The following is a 17500-nucleotide window of genomic DNA, read 5'->3' on the forward strand; positions in this document are numbered from 1 at the left end:
ATGTTGTCATGTTGTATAAATCATATGCTCTCTTTTCCATACCTTTTTGATGGACTCCTTTAATGCAAAATGCTCTGGCGTGTAGATCAAATGGTCCACTGTCGTCTCAGGGGCATTGGAGGGAGTGTGTTTGGACGACGATACATTTTGTGACAACGTCCGAAAACCTCCTAAGCTTGAGGATCTATACAAATGACAGATACCTGCAATCTGACCTGCAGCGCGGACAGCCATGTTTACACTTTAAACCATGTACGGTTGGTACGGAAAGACCGTGGCGCCAAAAGCGATTCGAAATTATAACGTCACCCGTATTTTATCGATAACCCGTTAGAGCTAAATAGGCATTCGTGCACTGTTAAGGAAAATACAATATATTTGCTTGAATTCATTATTTAATTTGATATGTTGCTCACTGTGTGTAGTTGTGCTACTACCTACACAACACTTGTAGGCCTATACCTGCGTACTCCACTCAGAAAAACAGCGAATGCCATATCGACAGGTTCTGTCATTCTTTCAATGAAAAGGAACACCAACACACACAAAGCGTAACCTCACCAAAACTCGGTGGTAATTTATTCAGGAACTCATGAATATGAACAACAAGATGCCACCTTAACCTTTATGTCATTGCAACTACTATTCTTCACACAAGCCTGTGAGTGATAATCCATTGAAAGCCGTGGGAGAGGCGGGAGATAGTCCTTGAGCACTAGTGAGGTGCAATGCGAACAGCTCCTCGGGTCCCCGTCTAGCAGATGACGCAGCCACCTTTCTCCTTGAACGGGTTCTTGTCCTCTGGCATGCCCTTCACTAAGATGTCTTCCTCCTCGGCGGCCACAATGTAGTCCTTGATCTCCTCGCAACATTTGGATGTCTGAAGTGAACACAGTGGCATTGACATTCAGCAGCTTTTTCATGCGAATGACAATAAAGGATAAAGTCTCTCTCTCTCTCTCTCTCTCTCTCTCTCTCTCTCTCTCTCTCTCTCTCTCTCTCTCTCTCTCTCTCTCTCTCTCTCTCTCTGTCTCTCTCTCTCTCTCTTTCGCTATATCCATATCACATGTAACTGAATCTATTGATCAATTAATAATAGCACAATATAATAATAGAACAATAATTTTTCTTACCAACCACCTCTCAAGTTTGACTTCAATTTTCTTCTGGTCCAATTCCATCTGGGCCTTGTCCTTGTCCGTCAGATCATCCAAATTGATGACTCCTGGCATACTCTGTGACACACAGAACTGTTTTCACATGGATATCTTATGCATAGTAATCATATTGGCTGCCACGCGCTCCATGTCGCTTTGCCACATCCCATGTAAAATCCCAGTTTAAGATAAGAAGACATATAGGAAGACACAGAACAATTGATTTGTTCAATAGAAAACAATGAAACATAATTAAGTCGAGAAAATTTACTTACGGCTGTTGAACAGAGATGTCTGTCGACTCTGCCAACTTCCTGTAGAATCCTTCTCCACGGCCTCAATCCGGGTTATAAAGTAATCCGCGTAAACAAGCCAAATCCTGTAATCTGATTAAAGCAAGCTGCCTTCATATTCCTCCACCTCTCTTTAAGTGATTTTGTCAGAGGGCAAAGTCATTCAAACTGGTGTCTATGTGGATGCAGTGGAAATATTTCTTCACAATAGATATTACATGTGAATCTCCATGAAATGGATCAATGTTAAAATCATTTGTTTTCCTAGTAAAAGATATGGGTCAAGGGGCCGTGCTATGGGATTGAGATCACTTTGCTAAAACGGCTAATCTGTAATAAGCCTCCACCTGTTTGGTTGGAGATACCCATAGTGCCAACTGTGAAAATCGAAGCTCTAAAAAAACATGGAGGAATTCCCTTGTAACATTTTAGATCTGCAATTTTTTATTAAAATTGTCAAAAGTGTCAAAACCTCACTTACGGATGATTGCATTTCCATTTTGGTTGGCTCTCCTAATATATATGCATTATAGCTCATGGCACTATAATACATGTGTATTATTATAGTGCATAAGCACGGCATCATCCAATAGACCAAGAACGTAATTTTGAAATAGTAAAGAATTGTAAAATTGTGTGTGTGTGTGTGTGTTTGTGTGTGTGTGTGTGCGTGTGTGTGTGTGTATGTGTGTGTGTGTATTTGTGTGTGTGTGTGTGTGTGTGTGTGTGTGTGTGTGTGTGTGTGTGTGTGTGTGTGTGTGTGTGTGTGTGCGTGTGTGTGTGTGTGTGTGTGTGTGTGTGTGTGTGTGTGTGTGTCAGTGACAGTGTAGGTGTGTATATGTGTGCATGGGTATTGGTGTACGTGTGTGGGCAATAGAAGAGAGCAGTAGAAACATGATTGCTGGTTAATGAATTATTAAATATATATTTTTGGATCAATAATAGCATGGTGAGGCACCACCAGAGCTGATATATAATGCTTCACATCCTGATGATGATCATTGAGATGACGATGATGATTACGGGAATGACGATGATGAGTATAGCCTTGACTCTGTCATCATGAGGGACCCCCCCCGACACACACACACACACACACACACACACACACACACACACACACACACACACACACACACACACACACACACACACACACACACACACACACACACACACACACACACACACACACACACACACATTTGCGTAATGAATTCCGTTGAATGTGAACTCTATGTGTATCATGTATCCCGCCCATTATTAGTTTCCGCCAGATAAACTTGCCGCGGCTATATAAAGTGTTGGGTTGGGATGTCCAGAATACAGACAAGTAGGGTTGAACCTAAAACAAGACAGCAAAATGAAACGCAGCCTATCCCTGTTTACGCTCTTATGCTCGCTTCAGCCCGTTTTTTCGCTTCTAGATAACGGTAAGAAACGTCATGTTTTTTGGAAGTAAATTGTTTTGCGACAACTGCACTATCCTAGAAGATATTTTAAGAGAACAATTTTGCATGGTAAACAACACTTACTTTCCTGTTTTCCATTTTTAGGTGTCTGTCTTCTCCAAGTGGACGAGGGGCCGTGCAGAGCATTGATTCCGAGATATTATTATAACACCATCACTCAGAAATGCGAGGAGTTTCACTATGGAGGGTGCAATGGGAACGCCAATAACTTCAAGAGTTATAAGGAGTGCCTGAAAACATGCTATAGAATCCCAAGTACGTTGCAGTTAAACAAATGCAAATGGAGCAAAAGAAATCTGTATTTTCGCCCGAATGCATATCTACAAGGGCATATATATATATATATATATAGGCCTATGCGATTATAATAACATTTATAACTTAAACAGCAATCTTTTTAACAAATTTGACCCCTGCATTAACTTTCAATATAATCTCTTTGTGTTTCTTTTATTTAAAGAAGTCCCACAAATGTGTAGATTCCCCCAGGAGATCGGCCCGTGCCGGGCCCACCACAAGCTCTATTCCTTCAACATGACCACCATGCAATGCGAAGCATTTGGCTATGGAGGCTGCCAGGGCAATGAAAACCGCTTCCTGGACCTCAAAGTCTGCAATGAATACTGCAGCCCCCACAAAAGTCAGTATTACTTATGATATTATCTGGCCATCGTCTTTGCAAAGTGCATTGGCCTCTACAGACAAGTCTGCATTACAAAATAAAAGTTGATTGATTAAAGGGACTCCTGTAACTTGTCTTCAGGTTTTGACTGTGTGTGTGCACTTTGTTTTCAGCCATTCCTATTCTGTGCCTGGATTTGCTGGACAGAGGGAAGTGTGCGGCGTCAATCCCACGCTTCTACTATAAAGCATCCAGCGGGACCTGCGAGGAGTTCAGCTACTCAGGCTGTGGCGGCAGCAGCAACAACTTTGTATCTAGGAGGAGCTGCACGGACCTCTGCGTTAAAAGTAAGCCATTAGAAGTGTGTGTGTGTGTGTGTGTGTGTGTGTGTGTGTGTGTGTGTGTGTGTGTGTGTGTGTGTGTGTGTGTGTGTGTGTGTGTGTGTGTGTGTGTGTGGGCACTATAATGCATGTATATTATTATAGTGCATAAGCATGGCATCATCCAATAGACCAAGAACGTAATTTTGAAATAGTAAAGAATTGTACAATTTGGACAAACTGTGTGTGTGTGTGTGTGTGTGTGTACGTGCGCCTGTGTGTGTGTGTGTGTGTGTGTGTGTGTGTTTGTGTGTGTGTGTGTGTGTGTATTTGTGTGTTTATGTGTGTGTGTGTGTGTGGGTGTGTGCGTGTGTGTGTGTGTGTGTGCGTGTGTGTGTGCGTGTGTGTATGTGCATGTGTTTGTGCATGTTTGTGTGCGTGCATGCATGTGCATGTGTGCTTGTTGCGTGCAAGCATGTTGTTGTTCTAGATTTTAATGTACCTGTTGCACTTCAGAATTTCTAGCTGCATACTTAATGAATGAAGTAGGGGAATCATGACCTGTCTATCATCGTTGATAATATTAATTAATGTTAAGGGCCTTAGGACCACTGCTTTGGTTCCTGCTTGTATAAAAGACAATATGCTGACGCAACAAAGGAGATCATTATGCGTCATTATGAGTGTATTATGTTAACCTTTTTTTTTAACTTTTCTTCTATTCCTCTAGTTCCGGGACATAATAATCGCCAGTACAACGCAAACAGACGGCGGGAGCGAAGATACCGAAACAATATGGTTAAAGATGAACTTGCTTAGAGGTTCCACCTCCTCATGAATGGATCACTCAATGCAACCTGGTTTGAAGTAGGACTATCGTCTGCCATCCTGCGGTGGCTGCCTGAATAATGACATTGCACTGCTCCCTGTATTCGACTACAGTCAATATTATACTGTGAAGTGGGGCAGTTGAAACAGAGAGTTTCCATGTGAATGTGAATAATCCAACATATCATTTTTGGATTAATGAGTATTATCAAGTTGGAGACTTCTGCACTAATGTGACCGATCTTGGATTTGTATACGTTGTTATATCTTGTATATGTACAATTTATATAGATATATGTATATGAAAATATGCGTGTGTGAGTTTGCACAGATGAGTGTTTGTGTGTGTGTGTGTGTGTGTGTGTGTGTGTGTGTGTGTGTGTGTGTGTGTGTGTGGGGGTGTGGGGGTGTGGGGGTGTAGTCATCTACAATATTCTGACAATGGTCAATTTGACTTTGTTCTTTTTTCATCAAATAAAATATATTTGTAATGATATTCCTGTACATTATTCCTTCCCTTTGAATTACAATCCCAAACCATTCCAACATGTTACATCAGATAAACAATTCAATCCAAACAATGCACAATACAATAACTTAAGCCGTTGACTCTCTTTAGTTAAAATCTTTTCAAATAACCAAACCAAAATGTATCATCTCATTTATGCTATGGTCTAGGGGAGTACTCGATTCTGATTGGCTGCAGGGTGTGCATTAACCCCTGATATACGGACACCTGCTAAGTAGGCTACTTCCAGTCAAATTGTCTGTTCAGCCTTAAAAACGAGAGCTGGTAAATTGTGAAAAATGCATTAAACTGTAATCACAAAACGCGGTTATATGATATAGACCCTAGAGTATCTGTGGTATAAAGGCTGGGACGAATTTCGAATTATGAATATGTACAATGCACAGGGCCGTAGCACCAAATCCTGGGCCCCTATACTATAGGTACTGCCTTGGGCCCCCCCACAACTGTCCCCTTTGTCCCCGCAGTCCGTCGGCCCTGACAATGCATAACGTTAGCTCTCTGGCTCATAGCTGAGTGGACCTCCCGTTGCCAAGTTCGTAGCTAAAGTCCGTCCTATTTACTGGAGGAGTGAACAAAGTTTCCGTTGCAGTTGTAAACGACATCCGTCTTAACACAGACTCTGGCAAAACCTCAATACTAATGCTACTTGACCTCATTGCTGCATTCGACACTGTAGACCATACATTACTTCTGGAAAGGTTAGAAAACTGGGTGGGGCTTTCAGGCACTGTCTTAAATTGGTTCAGGTCCTACCTACAAAATAGGAACTACTTTGTTTCCATTGGCGACTTTGTATCAGAATCAACCAACGTGACATGTGGAGTCCCACAAGGTTTGATCTTAGGACCCTCTTTATTCAACATCTACATGCTCCCACTAGGGCAAATCATGCAAAATAACAATATTGACCATCATTGCTATGCTGATGACACGCAAATCTATGTATCGCTATCACCAAATGACTATCGGCCCATAGATCTGCTGTGCCAGTGCATTGAGCAAGTGAAGGAATGGATGTGCCGAAATTTCCTTCAACTAAATGAGGACAAAACAGAGATAATTGTATTTGGTCCTAAAACGGAAAGGCTTAAAGTAACCCAACACCTTCACTCTCTGTCCCTGAAAACCTCAATCAAAGCCAGAAATCTAGGGGTTATCATGGATTCAGATTTACATTTTGACAGTCACATCAAATCAGTTACAAAATCGGCATATTATCACCTTAAAAATGTAGCAAGACTTAGAGGGCTCATGTCCACCGAAGACTTACAAAAACTTGTACATGCCTTTATCACTAGTAAGCTTGATTACTGCAATGGTCTCCGCACAGGTCTTCCAAAACAAACTCTGAGGAAGCTTCAGCTTGTTCAGAATGCTGCTGCTAGAGTTCTAACAAAGACCAAAAGATTTGATCATATTACACCAATTCTGAAATCGTTACATTGGCTTCCTGTAGGTCAGAGAATTGATTTTAAAATCATGTTGCTAACCTATAAATCCCTACATGGTTTAGGCCCAAAATATTTAACTGATATGCTTCCACTACATCAGCCTTCTAGACCACTAAGATCCTCTGAGACCAATCTGTTAATTATCCCCAGAGTAAACACAAAACATGGGAAAGCAGGATTTAGTTACTATGCAACAAATAGCTGGAATAAACTCCCAGAGGATTTAAGACTTGCCCCAACTCTGAGCACCTTTAAAACAAGACTGAAGACTTTTATGTTTGCTATAGCTTTCTGCTAAAATCTTAAATACATTGCACTTTCTAAAAAGCTTTTTTAACTTTGCCTTTATTTTCTATTTTAATACTAAAATGCCTTTTTCTATATTAACCATTTCTTTGCATATGTTTTTCTTTTACTTATCTATTATTTTATTTTATTGTATGACAATGTTTATATGTGAAGCACTTTGAGTCTGCCTTGTGTATGAAAAGTGCTATATAAATAAAGTTGCCTTGCCTTGCCTTGCCTTGCCTACTAGGGAAACAAAGTTATGGCTTTAGAAAAACGTTATATTTGGATTGTAAAACACATGAAAATATAAATGACTGGTCTAAATTTATTTTCTTTGGCAAGTGACCGTTGCATAAGCGGGATAATGCCCTTCGAGGTGTCCGTTATCAGGAATTAATTGAATTTGCGGAGGCAACCGCATCCATTAATTCCTGATAATGGCACCTCGAAGGGCATTATCCCTTACGTATAACCCGTCTCCTGATCAGCCAATCAAGCGCGAGTTAGATCCTTTCAGGGAATAACTTCAGAGAGATTTGATTGTTAGAAGAGGAAGTGGTATTTAGGAAATGCCATGATTCTCAAATCTCCCCTCTGAGGCAAGACTATGATAACAACCTCAAATCATATCCAAACAAACACACACACACACGCACGCACGCACACACGCACGCACGCACGCACATACACACACACACACACACACACACACACACACACACACACACACACACACACACACACACACACACACACACACACACACACACACACACACACTCACTGAAAAACAAACACGGGAAGTCTTAAACCTCCCTCTCTCTTTTGTGTGCATGTGTATGTTGATAGTAGAGTAAATATTTGAGCATATTAAAGTACTGATGACATAAACTTTTGCCATAGTCGCAAGGGTTCTCAGACTTCAGACCCACCACTAATTTTCTGCAGTAAAATAAGCGTCTCCCTTCCCATATAATACAATGGCAAAGGAGTGAGACATGTCTTTGTTTTATTGTTGTTAATTACAGTTTTCCCTTCTTCATTCTTTTTCAGGCCTGTGATCATAAACAGGGAAGGCAAGTTGGCATGCAAATACATTTTTGGGAATGAAATATTGCTATAAAAAGAAATCTGAGGATCCAGCTGAGTTCTTGACCCTGACAATGTTTGCATGTTTCTACTGTGTTCACAGTGGTTTACTGTGTGTTCTCTCATCTCTCTCTCTCTCTCTCTCTCTCTCTCTCTCTCTCTCTCTCTCTCTCTCTCTCTCTCTCTCTCTCTCTCTCTCTCTCTCTCTCTCTCTCTAAATGAGCGGGAGCAGACATAGCAGCGTATTCCTGACCGGGAATTAAGGGAGTAGCAATACCAATGAGGAGGAGAAGGCGAAGGAGGGGAGGATGAGGAGAAGAAGGAGGGGAAGAAGGAGGAGGAGGAGAGTGTTTCTTCTTTTAAAAAGCAATTTGCAAGTTTGATATTCACCGGCAGATCTTAAGTTGGGCTAGATCCAATTCTCTCATGCCTATTACTTTCTGTTCCATTTTAAATGTCAAAATGTTCTAAGACGCCTTTCGAAGAAGATTGCCATCAACATCTATCCACCTTATTTGCCATCTTATTCTTTTATTATTCACCTTTCTTATTATTTTCTTTCTTTCAGGGCCTATCTTTGCCAAAGCTGTACTTGCTCCAATCTCCCGTAATACAATGTACCGTCTTGTGATGCATTGAAACAATAAATATTTATGAAAGATATCAAAGCAATCCGTATGGCCATTTTGCCCCAACTATAAATAACAGTAAAGGGCATGCATCTGGCCTAGATGGCCTGCTGTTAAGGGGCCCATGCTAAATCACCAGTTAGCAAGTGAATACAGGCTGTTAAAGGTAAAGGTAGCCTGGCGCTGGAGCTACAGCTGTAGGCCTGCTGGCTACCGTCTCAGCAAGGCACATAGTGGAGCCCTTGCTCTTGCAAGTTTAGGATTACCTTTCTATAGAGGCCTGTAGTGATGTACTATAAAAATGCTATACATTTGGAATAGAAGTAGGTCTGTTGACATTTGCATGTGAGTCATACTATTACTTGATTTAGGAGAGGCTGGTCTAACGTGACAAACAGAGAATTCTAACAGGCTAACATGTCATAGGGGTGAGATATCTTGCTAAAGAATGACACAGGTGGAGGGGGAATCGAATCAAGGATCTTTTGGTTGGAAGCCAAAAGTTCCCAAGTGCAGCTGAGTGCTTACTACACCTGACATTATAAGGTTTTTAACAAGTTCAACCCATTAAATTATGAAAAATAGACATATTAGAACAGCAACAAAAATAAATAAAAAAATTAATTGGAAAACCTTCATATCTTTCACTTACTGGTTTTAGTGCTTTAATGATTGCTTTTTATGTTGTATAGATAATACAATATACATAAACAACTTATTTATTACCAATTGTTGTGGTGGTGGAATTTGTTTTTAACAAAAGGCATGACATATGTATCAGTGAATCATTACCAAAGGCCTTGGCTTGTGATTTCCAATTACCATAAATCCCTGACTTGGAACCACCATAAAATGCGTAACGGGTGCTGATTCCAACTGGTTACGAAGGAATTGGTCTCGGCTCGAGATGGGTGATCTTTATGTGGCTTTTGAATTATTTCCAGTTAATTTGGCTATCGTTCACAATGGTAACGAATTAAATGATTTTGAAGCACGGAGGGTTCATAAAAATCGCCTGATTAAATGATAAAGTCCTACAGAAGCGTGCATTTATTGCTGCCCTACCAACTAGATCTTTAAACAGACTTAAAAAGAATAAGAAATGATGCAAGATATGTGATATATTCTTAAATGATGTAGAATGTATGTTTTATCTAACTAAAATGTGCATACACTTAGAATCAAGCATGAAGATATCGCGCTCCTATTGGCTTTGGTGGATGCTTTGGTTTTCCGCAGAAAAGGATAGTCTCTCAGATGCCTCCTGGTGGTAGATTATAGATAATAAAATCACCCCAATAATATCATATGCTGAAAGTTGTGACTGTTTCGGATATTAACAGCAGAAATTGATTATTCCACAGGCAATTGTCTTCAAAGTCACAATTTAAAGTTTTTTGCAATCTGATCTAGTATTGGTTTTAATACTTAGAAAACCCCAACACACAACCAAAACACAAAGAGAAAAAGGGACTATTTTCTGTCCAAAAGTTGGCTTGTTTGTCTGACCTTTTGTGTTTCTCTCCATCAGTGCGGGGTGTCGGACATTGAGCTCCTCTCTGAAGCTGACCTGATATAACACAACTCTCCGGCGGAGAATAAACAAAAAGATTCAGCGTTGTGTTCCTCACGGTTTGAGTTTTGATGGAATCGAAACACTCCCTTGAAAAGTGTTACTTCTTCTAAATCCATGCCTTTTCCATTCCCTGTCCTTCTGTGGTCCAATCACATTCCCCTTGGAGAATAAATCTTTTTCTCAGTCTGCATGTGCTTGACTTTACCCCCCAACATGGAAGAGTGAGAGAACAGACATTTCTTTGCACAGGGGGGCATGGATTGGTTTTTAGTCTGAAGCTGTTAGTCTGAAGCACGCTGCATAGGACATGAACCCAACTCAGCTATAAGAGTGCGGCCCATTTGGTTTTACTCACTGTGGGCTTACCAAAACACACCTGCCTCACACACACACACACACACACACACGCACACACACGCACACACACACACACACACACACACACACACACACACACACACACACACACACACACACACACACACACACACACACACACACACACACACACACACACACGCAAACCCTTAAATTAAACACAAACGTGCATACACATTCAGAATAACTAAAGACCCACACAAAAATGTATAAACACACAAATGCACCCACAACCCCACCACACAGGAGCACCCTGCTTTTGTCACTGCTACATTTCTAAGCATTTCCACGAATATATTTTTATAACATGATGTACCTCCTTCTTGCACTTATCCCCCACCTTCCACTGAAACCTCTGTATTATGGGGTGCCCAGCGGCCAGCTGTCCCCCCCCCCCCTGTATTCTAATCCAAACAAGTCTGAATACTAATGCTCCCAGCACGGAATCTACGCCAATGTTCACCATGCTCGTCTGAGCAAAGAATGCATATACACACCGAAACATACACACACAAACACACACACACACACACACACACACACACACACACACACACACACACACACACACACACACACACACACACACACACACACACACACACACACACACACACACACACACACACACACACACACCACCCAGCCCACCCCCCATCCCACTACCCCATGGTTTCAACTGTGAGCTGGCTCTGGCTTACTGCATTTTTGTCTTTAACTTCTTTTTGATCTGAAGGGAACTTTGTCTCTTTTGTTGAACAATGTTCTGGTTCGAAGGGACAGGGTTTTGGATCTGGGTTTCAGCAGAGAGGCTGTGTGAGAGACGTGGTTAGACTTATAGACTCTGAATCCTGAATCCTCATTTGTCACACCATTCAGAGCCTCCTCATCATCGTCATCATCATCTTTATTATAATCCTCTTCAAATTATTGCACCATTCAATTCAATTTCATGTTCTTCTCCCGTGACTAATTCTCACCATGTTCACCATCATACTGGTGAGCACTGAGTGCTATACAAATGCATGGTTTCAAGCTATAGCACCATTCTTTCCCCTCTACCGCAGCAGTTTACGTCACTGCTTCAGTACAGCATTGGAACAAATACGCATCAACGGCGGCTAATAGACCATATCCTCCACTGTATTGGTACATATGTTTATTATGAGTACACACACGCGCACAGCATCAATTCTGCTCAGCTCTGCCGGCATCTCCCAAAGCAAATGTTCCACAATCACTTCTCATCATGGTGGGTAAAATCAAAATGACTCAAGCAAATCAAATGAATACAACAGTCGTTTTCCCTTATTCCCCGGTGTGCGCACACACACACACACACACACACACGCACACACACACACGCACACACACACACACACACACACACACACACACACCAAGACAGGCATACGTGCATTCTCACACACTCACACGAGTGTACACATAAGAACACACACACACACACACACACACACACACACACACACACACACACACACACACACACACACACACACACACACACACACACACACACACACACATGCACACACACACACACACACACACACACACACACACACACACACACACACACACACACACACACACACACACACACACACACACACACACACACCAAAAAATTTCAATCTAAACTTGTGCTGCTTTCTCTCCTTTAGAATTTGCACTTGCATTACCTGCTTCATTGAGGTTAAATTATTTATTTACCCCTTCTATCCAGCAGCCCTCTGCAGATTTGCTAGATAAACACATTGCCACAATTGAATATGCGAGTTAATAAAGTGTGCGCTTTAAATATATATTAGATTCGGTGTGCGCTAATCAAAAGGAACCACAGTAACTGATCCTGTGGTGCGAGTCGAACTGTACACCAGAAGAACGGGGGGTTCTGTATGTTAATGACACACGCGGCGCACACATCCATCTTCTGGGATTAGCGCTGTAAATCACAGCAGACACGCGTCCCCATCTCGTCCAAGGGTATCCGAGCGAGCCCGTCCGTGGCACTTGAGATTACCTATGCCACTGCCCGACAGCTCAACAAAATCACATGGGTAAAAAGTTATAAGTATGGTTGGTACACCGTCGGGAGGGCCAAGGTAGAGACAGGGCCGTATGTGAGTGAACATGAACGCTAACCACAAAACTCATTTCATGAATATATTGGTCTGTCGTGGTGGTACCGCCTGCTCCTAGGCCCACTCCATTTCTAAAAGACTGAATCCATGTCACTCCTATATTCGCTGCTTCTGGCTCTGCTGTGCATCCATCAATCAGCAGCCAGATAGCACTGTCATTTCCCATCAAAGTGGCATTCTTCAACCTTTTTGCAATTTTACATTTATTCATAGATGCGTCTACCAAGAAAACGGACATTGTGGTTCTAAACAGATAAATATATATATATATATATATATATATATATATATATATATATATATATATTTTGACCTTCAAGCCGGCGGCTGTGGTTCTGCTGACTGGGGTGAACTGCGGGAGCAATCATCTCTCATCGGCACGCCCCTTGGCCGTCCTGCTAGGACTAAAACTGTGTCGAGAGAGAGTCCAGACACAAACACTGTCCTATAAGGGGGGACATCTTGATCCACTTGCCTGTCTTCTTCGCTCCTGACAGATTATATTGGGGTACACCTGCCTTTTAATGAAACACTATGTTCTGAGAATAGTGGATAGTGTATCATCTAAAACAAGGTTTATACTATAAGGCAGTGTGCCCGTTACAGGAACAGCCTTCTGTGTGCATGTGTAAAAGGATTTCTGACCTGGGTACTTGTTTATAAGCATCCAGGTATATTTTATTAAAGCTTGCAGCATCATCTGAAATCACAGATATTATCCCTATTAAAGGCTATTGAATATGATTAATGAGGATTCATTTGCTAATTTTCTAATGTCACATAGGCTATGCTACGTTACAATACGCATGCATATTGACACACTTCGTTCCAGCCATCCGTTGTGCTGCCTATTTTCCACGGAACCATCTACTGCTTGTACTCATGACTAGTTAGAAGACCAAAGCCTTGCCCCTCTACCTGGTGCTACTTTAACAGAGCCAGGTGTCTTCACACTAGCATCCCATAGGGGTGGTTTATCAGGGTGACCCCCCCCCCCCCCCCCCCCCCCTCCCCCACTCAGGTGTGAAGGGGGTGCTAAAAGCTATACCGAGGGGACGCTAACGGATGGCAGGAAATGGAGAGATACAGTGAGGGAGAAAAAGATGGAGAGAGAGAGAGAGAGAGAGAGAGAGAGAGAGAGAGAGAGAGAGAGAGAGAGAGAGAGAGAGAGAGAGAGAGAGAGAGAGAGAGAGAGAGAGAGACACACACACGAGCTCCCTGGCCTGCACAGGCCCTTGGGTTGTCTTCTCTTTCCTTGGCTGCCCATTCCTGGAGAGGTGATGATTGCAGGCAAGGCACCCAATGCGCCTGCTCCTTTACATATGGATGCTGAAGTCCATCTGATTTATTGTTTGGACCAGTAGGGACCTGCAACTCCTTTGAGAAAAATAGAGAAGTGGTAAATGTAAGGCAAAATGAAAACATAGCAGAACCCATGTGGGAGATTCATCCTTTCTGTAGGCTCTAACAATGGAGCGCTTCGGAACCAATGCTTTAACTTTACCAGCATCCACCCATGATGCTATCAATACATCGACTAGAAATTTCCTCTTCAGTCTTAATTGTTATTTTGTTGCGTGCTCAATGCAAATGATGGAGGCACAACAGCTTCATATTAAACACAGGGCATTTGGGTATGTTTTTGTATGTATTTGATAATGGTTAAGCTGGGTATCCAAATGGATGGGTTGTTGCATTTAAAAGTGTTTATGGTGAATAGTATATGAAAGCTCGTGTGTGAGTGTGAGTGTGTGTGTGTGTGTGTGTGTGTGTGTGTGTGTGTGTGTGTGTGTGTGTGTGTGTGTGTGTGTGTGTGTGTGTGTGTGTGTGCGCGTGTGTGTGTTTAGTAAGTGTACGCCAGTATTTACTTGCATGATTGCCAAGTTCCCTCATTGTCCAATAAATGACATAATAATACACATCATGTAGCTTTGCACATTACAGTAAAATACATAACAAAACATAATTTAGCAAGTGTTGGGGCACATTACTTTTTTAGATATTACACACTCATGAGCGTGTGTGTGTGTGTGTGTGTGTGTGTGTGTGTGTGTGTGTGTGCGTGTGTGTGTGTGTGTGTGTGTGTGTGTGTGTGTGTGTGTGTGTGTGTGTGTGTGTGTGTGTGTGTATTACATTACAAGACAATATCACTTAGCACTTAGTTTCATCCAAAGCGACTGATAATCGGTTGCATTTGTCTGCAGTTTTCAGTTCGTGTGTTCTTGCTTGTGTGTGCGCACATCTGCGCGTTTGCGGCACAACAACTTATGAGCCCGGAATGCATCGCGGGAGAAACTTTAATGAAAAGATGTGTTAGTAAAGATTTAGTTACAAAAAATAAGAAAAGCAAAGACGTCTTAAAAGAGCCACATGTTGTGGTTGCTGTAATGGGAGCTGCACGGCCGCAACACAACCAATGAGAATGCCAGGTCAGACGAGATATGTTAGATGGATGCTATTTAGTGAAGAAAATATGATGGAAAATAACCGTATGTGTGAGGGGAAAAGGCGTTTGTATAGGTTGATCGATTTTGGGGGGTTTGCCCTCGACTTTTAAAAAGCCCACAATAAATAAGGATAGTCTTACGGATATCCCTTTTAATCTGAGAAACAGCTCCACATTGTTATTGGTTGAAAGAGTTGTGACGTTATACAAGTAATTTATATGAATATGGATGATTTTGATGATTCACAAGAATGCACAAGAATCTTAACTGAAGTAAAAAAAGATGGAGGAATACATGCCATACACTACCTTTCAAGAGAATATTAGGCCTATATATATAAAAAGTATTTTCTATTTATAGGCCTACTGAAAGATCTGACATCAATCCCACAACGATATCTCCTGGAGCAGTTGATAAATCACAAGATTTTTGTGACGATGAATTATTGAAGTATACAAAGGTTCTGCACGATGCGATGTTTTCTAGTGTATTTAACGTAACTTTTGCAGTCTCAAATCCTTACATCCATACGTCATTTTCATCATTGTGAGTTAGCCTTTGCGCGTGTATTCTCTCGCCCCATAGGAACAGGCGAATCACGAGCACGAGCGTCATATAACCGGATGGTGTGCGCCCACAGACACACAGACATATTCCACTTTGCGCGTTATCAGCGCGGCACGTCTTTCACCGAGAGGAGAAGACAACGCGCACCGGGTGGGCGCGAGGCGGGGAGGAGGAGCTCCGCCACACGCTCGTCGGGCGAAGCAGGAGGGAGTGGGGAGGGGGGTGGGGGGTGGTCTGTTAGATGCACTTGGATTACCGGCCAGTGAGCTGTCAAACTAAACTGCCTTACCCAGCCAGCATCTTGCTTTTTACGCGCGGTAATAAAGCACACAGACGCGCGTCTGTAGGCAACGTCCGTTTTAGTTTTTATTGTGCTAATAAAAGTATATCCGCTGCAACGACCCTTATTTGACAGACGGATCGGCCTAAGTGAGTGGCAGTTGATTGATTTTTATTGTGATATTTTTTTTTACATCCATGGATGGAGAGAAAAAAATAAACTTGTGAATTGAGGTGATATTTAATAGGAGCCGGGCACGATGCGAATCAGTTTCCGAGGACGCTTGGTCAGCGCAGAGCTCTGCTGAACGACTGCATTGATTTTGTGGATTTCCTTCTATTTACTATCAGGTAAGTCCCCAAAAGCTCTTTTACCTTAACACATGCCTTTCCACTGAAGTGCACACGGTTAGTTTGGGGATATTTGTATTTTAAATAATTATTTGTCAACATATCGAAGCGAGCAACCTAATGCGATCCTTTTAAAATATATTTTGGGTTCCCCAAGATGAGTGTAACAGTTTGGCATTCTGCAGCCTAAACGGGTTACATTACTGTTTTAGTTCTAGACGCAACCTAAGCCGGTAATAAGGGTTAGTTCCCGGTAATACATAATGTAAATACACACCGTTGGGAGATATGCGGACGTGAAACATTTAAAGAAATACTTTAATTTGGGTGTTAAATAAAAATATGGTTCAAGCTGTATTGATTTGACTTGTGACATTGCGCATGGAATTAAGAGGCCTTGGTTTAAACATTAGGCAGACTCCACTTTGATTGATTCCGTCAGTTTGAATATCATTCAAAGCCATGCAATGATTTTTTTTAAATTTCCACTGCTGTTAATCGATACGAATTTCCATGGATGCTCTTATGTTCATCGTAATGTAGCTCCGCTCTCGTGCGTCCTCTCGTTGAGATGAAGGAGAAGGGTTTAGGCTTCGCTCTGTCTCTCTCTCGCGCTCTCTCTCTCCCCCCCCCCCCCCCCACACACACACACACACAAACACACATACACATACACACCAACACACCAACACACACACACACACACACACACACACACACACACACACACACACACACACACACACACACACACACACACACACACACACACACACACCCTTCTCTTGATAGATCTAAAGGGACGCTAAGGGATCCACATATCGACATATGTTGGAACAAAGGCATACAGAAAGGCAGGTACAGGCTTATGTATAAAACATTGGCTTTCACAGACACAATATACGCACCAAGTAAGCACAAATGTTCATAAAATATCAAAATTATAATCTGAAAAGGAAGATATCCACACACACACACACACACACACACCCACACCCACACCCACACACACACACACACACACACACACACACACACACACGCGCACGCACA

The 17500-nt window shown here is 42.0% G+C and overlaps 3 protein-coding genes across 7 annotated transcripts in view; 2 read left to right on the forward strand and 1 right to left on the reverse strand.

Annotated features, from left to right (window-relative positions):
• The window catches only part of tfpi2 (tissue factor pathway inhibitor 2), a 7593-nt gene extending 2405 nt beyond the window's left edge, over window positions 1-5188 (forward strand). Inside the window, exons 5-8 of the mRNA XM_030346835.1 lie at window positions 3007-3177; window positions 3383-3562; window positions 3718-3891; window positions 4595-5188. Coding sequence (XP_030202695.1) covers window positions 3007-3177; window positions 3383-3562; window positions 3718-3891; window positions 4595-4683 — 614 coding nt within the window. The 3' untranslated portion in view covers window positions 4684-5188. The remainder of the gene's footprint in view (window positions 1-3006; window positions 3178-3382; window positions 3563-3717; window positions 3892-4594) is intronic.
• On the reverse strand, window positions 548-1518 carry LOC115535552 (guanine nucleotide-binding protein G(T) subunit gamma-T1-like). Of its 2 annotated transcripts, none has more exons than XM_030346837.1 (3): window positions 1433-1518; window positions 1134-1235; window positions 548-880 (listed from the first exon to the last, which is right to left on the reverse strand). In XM_030346837.1, exons 2-3 carry the CDS (start codon window positions 1230-1232, stop codon window positions 755-757), a joined length of 225 nt encoding a protein of 74 aa, XP_030202697.1. In that variant the 5' UTR covers window positions 1233-1235; window positions 1433-1518; the 3' UTR covers window positions 548-754. The 2 variants fall into 2 exon arrangements, with proteins under 2 accessions (XP_030202697.1, XP_030202698.1); XM_030346838.1 differs by having other exon boundaries at window positions 1134-1250; window positions 1433-1506.
• A 10861-nt stretch (window positions 5189-16049) lies between the features above and the next one.
• calcr (calcitonin receptor) overlaps window positions 16050-17500 on the forward strand; it is a 61487-nt gene continuing 60036 nt past the window's right edge. For all 4 annotated transcript variants that reach the window (XM_030347739.1, XM_030347742.1, XM_030347741.1 and 1 more), the window contains exon 1: window positions 16050-16447. The gene's annotated coding sequence lies outside the window, so the exon portion shown is untranslated. The remainder of the gene's footprint in view (window positions 16448-17500) is intronic.

This window comes from Gadus morhua, chromosome 22 (genome assembly GCF_902167405.1).
Source record: "Gadus morhua chromosome 22, gadMor3.0, whole genome shotgun sequence".
Lineage (NCBI taxonomy): Eukaryota > Metazoa > Chordata > Actinopteri > Gadiformes > Gadidae > Gadus > Gadus morhua.

What these genes read in the sequence shown, in the direction of transcription:
- LOC115535552 (XM_030346837.1), bottom strand. Translation starts at nt 1,232, where the DNA reads ATGCCAGGAGTCATCAATTTGGATGATCTGACGGACAAGGACAAGGCC. An exon ending in TCAAACTTGAGAGGTGGTTG is followed by an intron (nt 881 to 1,133) that starts GTAAGAAAAATT and finishes TGTTCACTTCAG; the next exon opens with ACATCCAAATGTTGCGAGGA.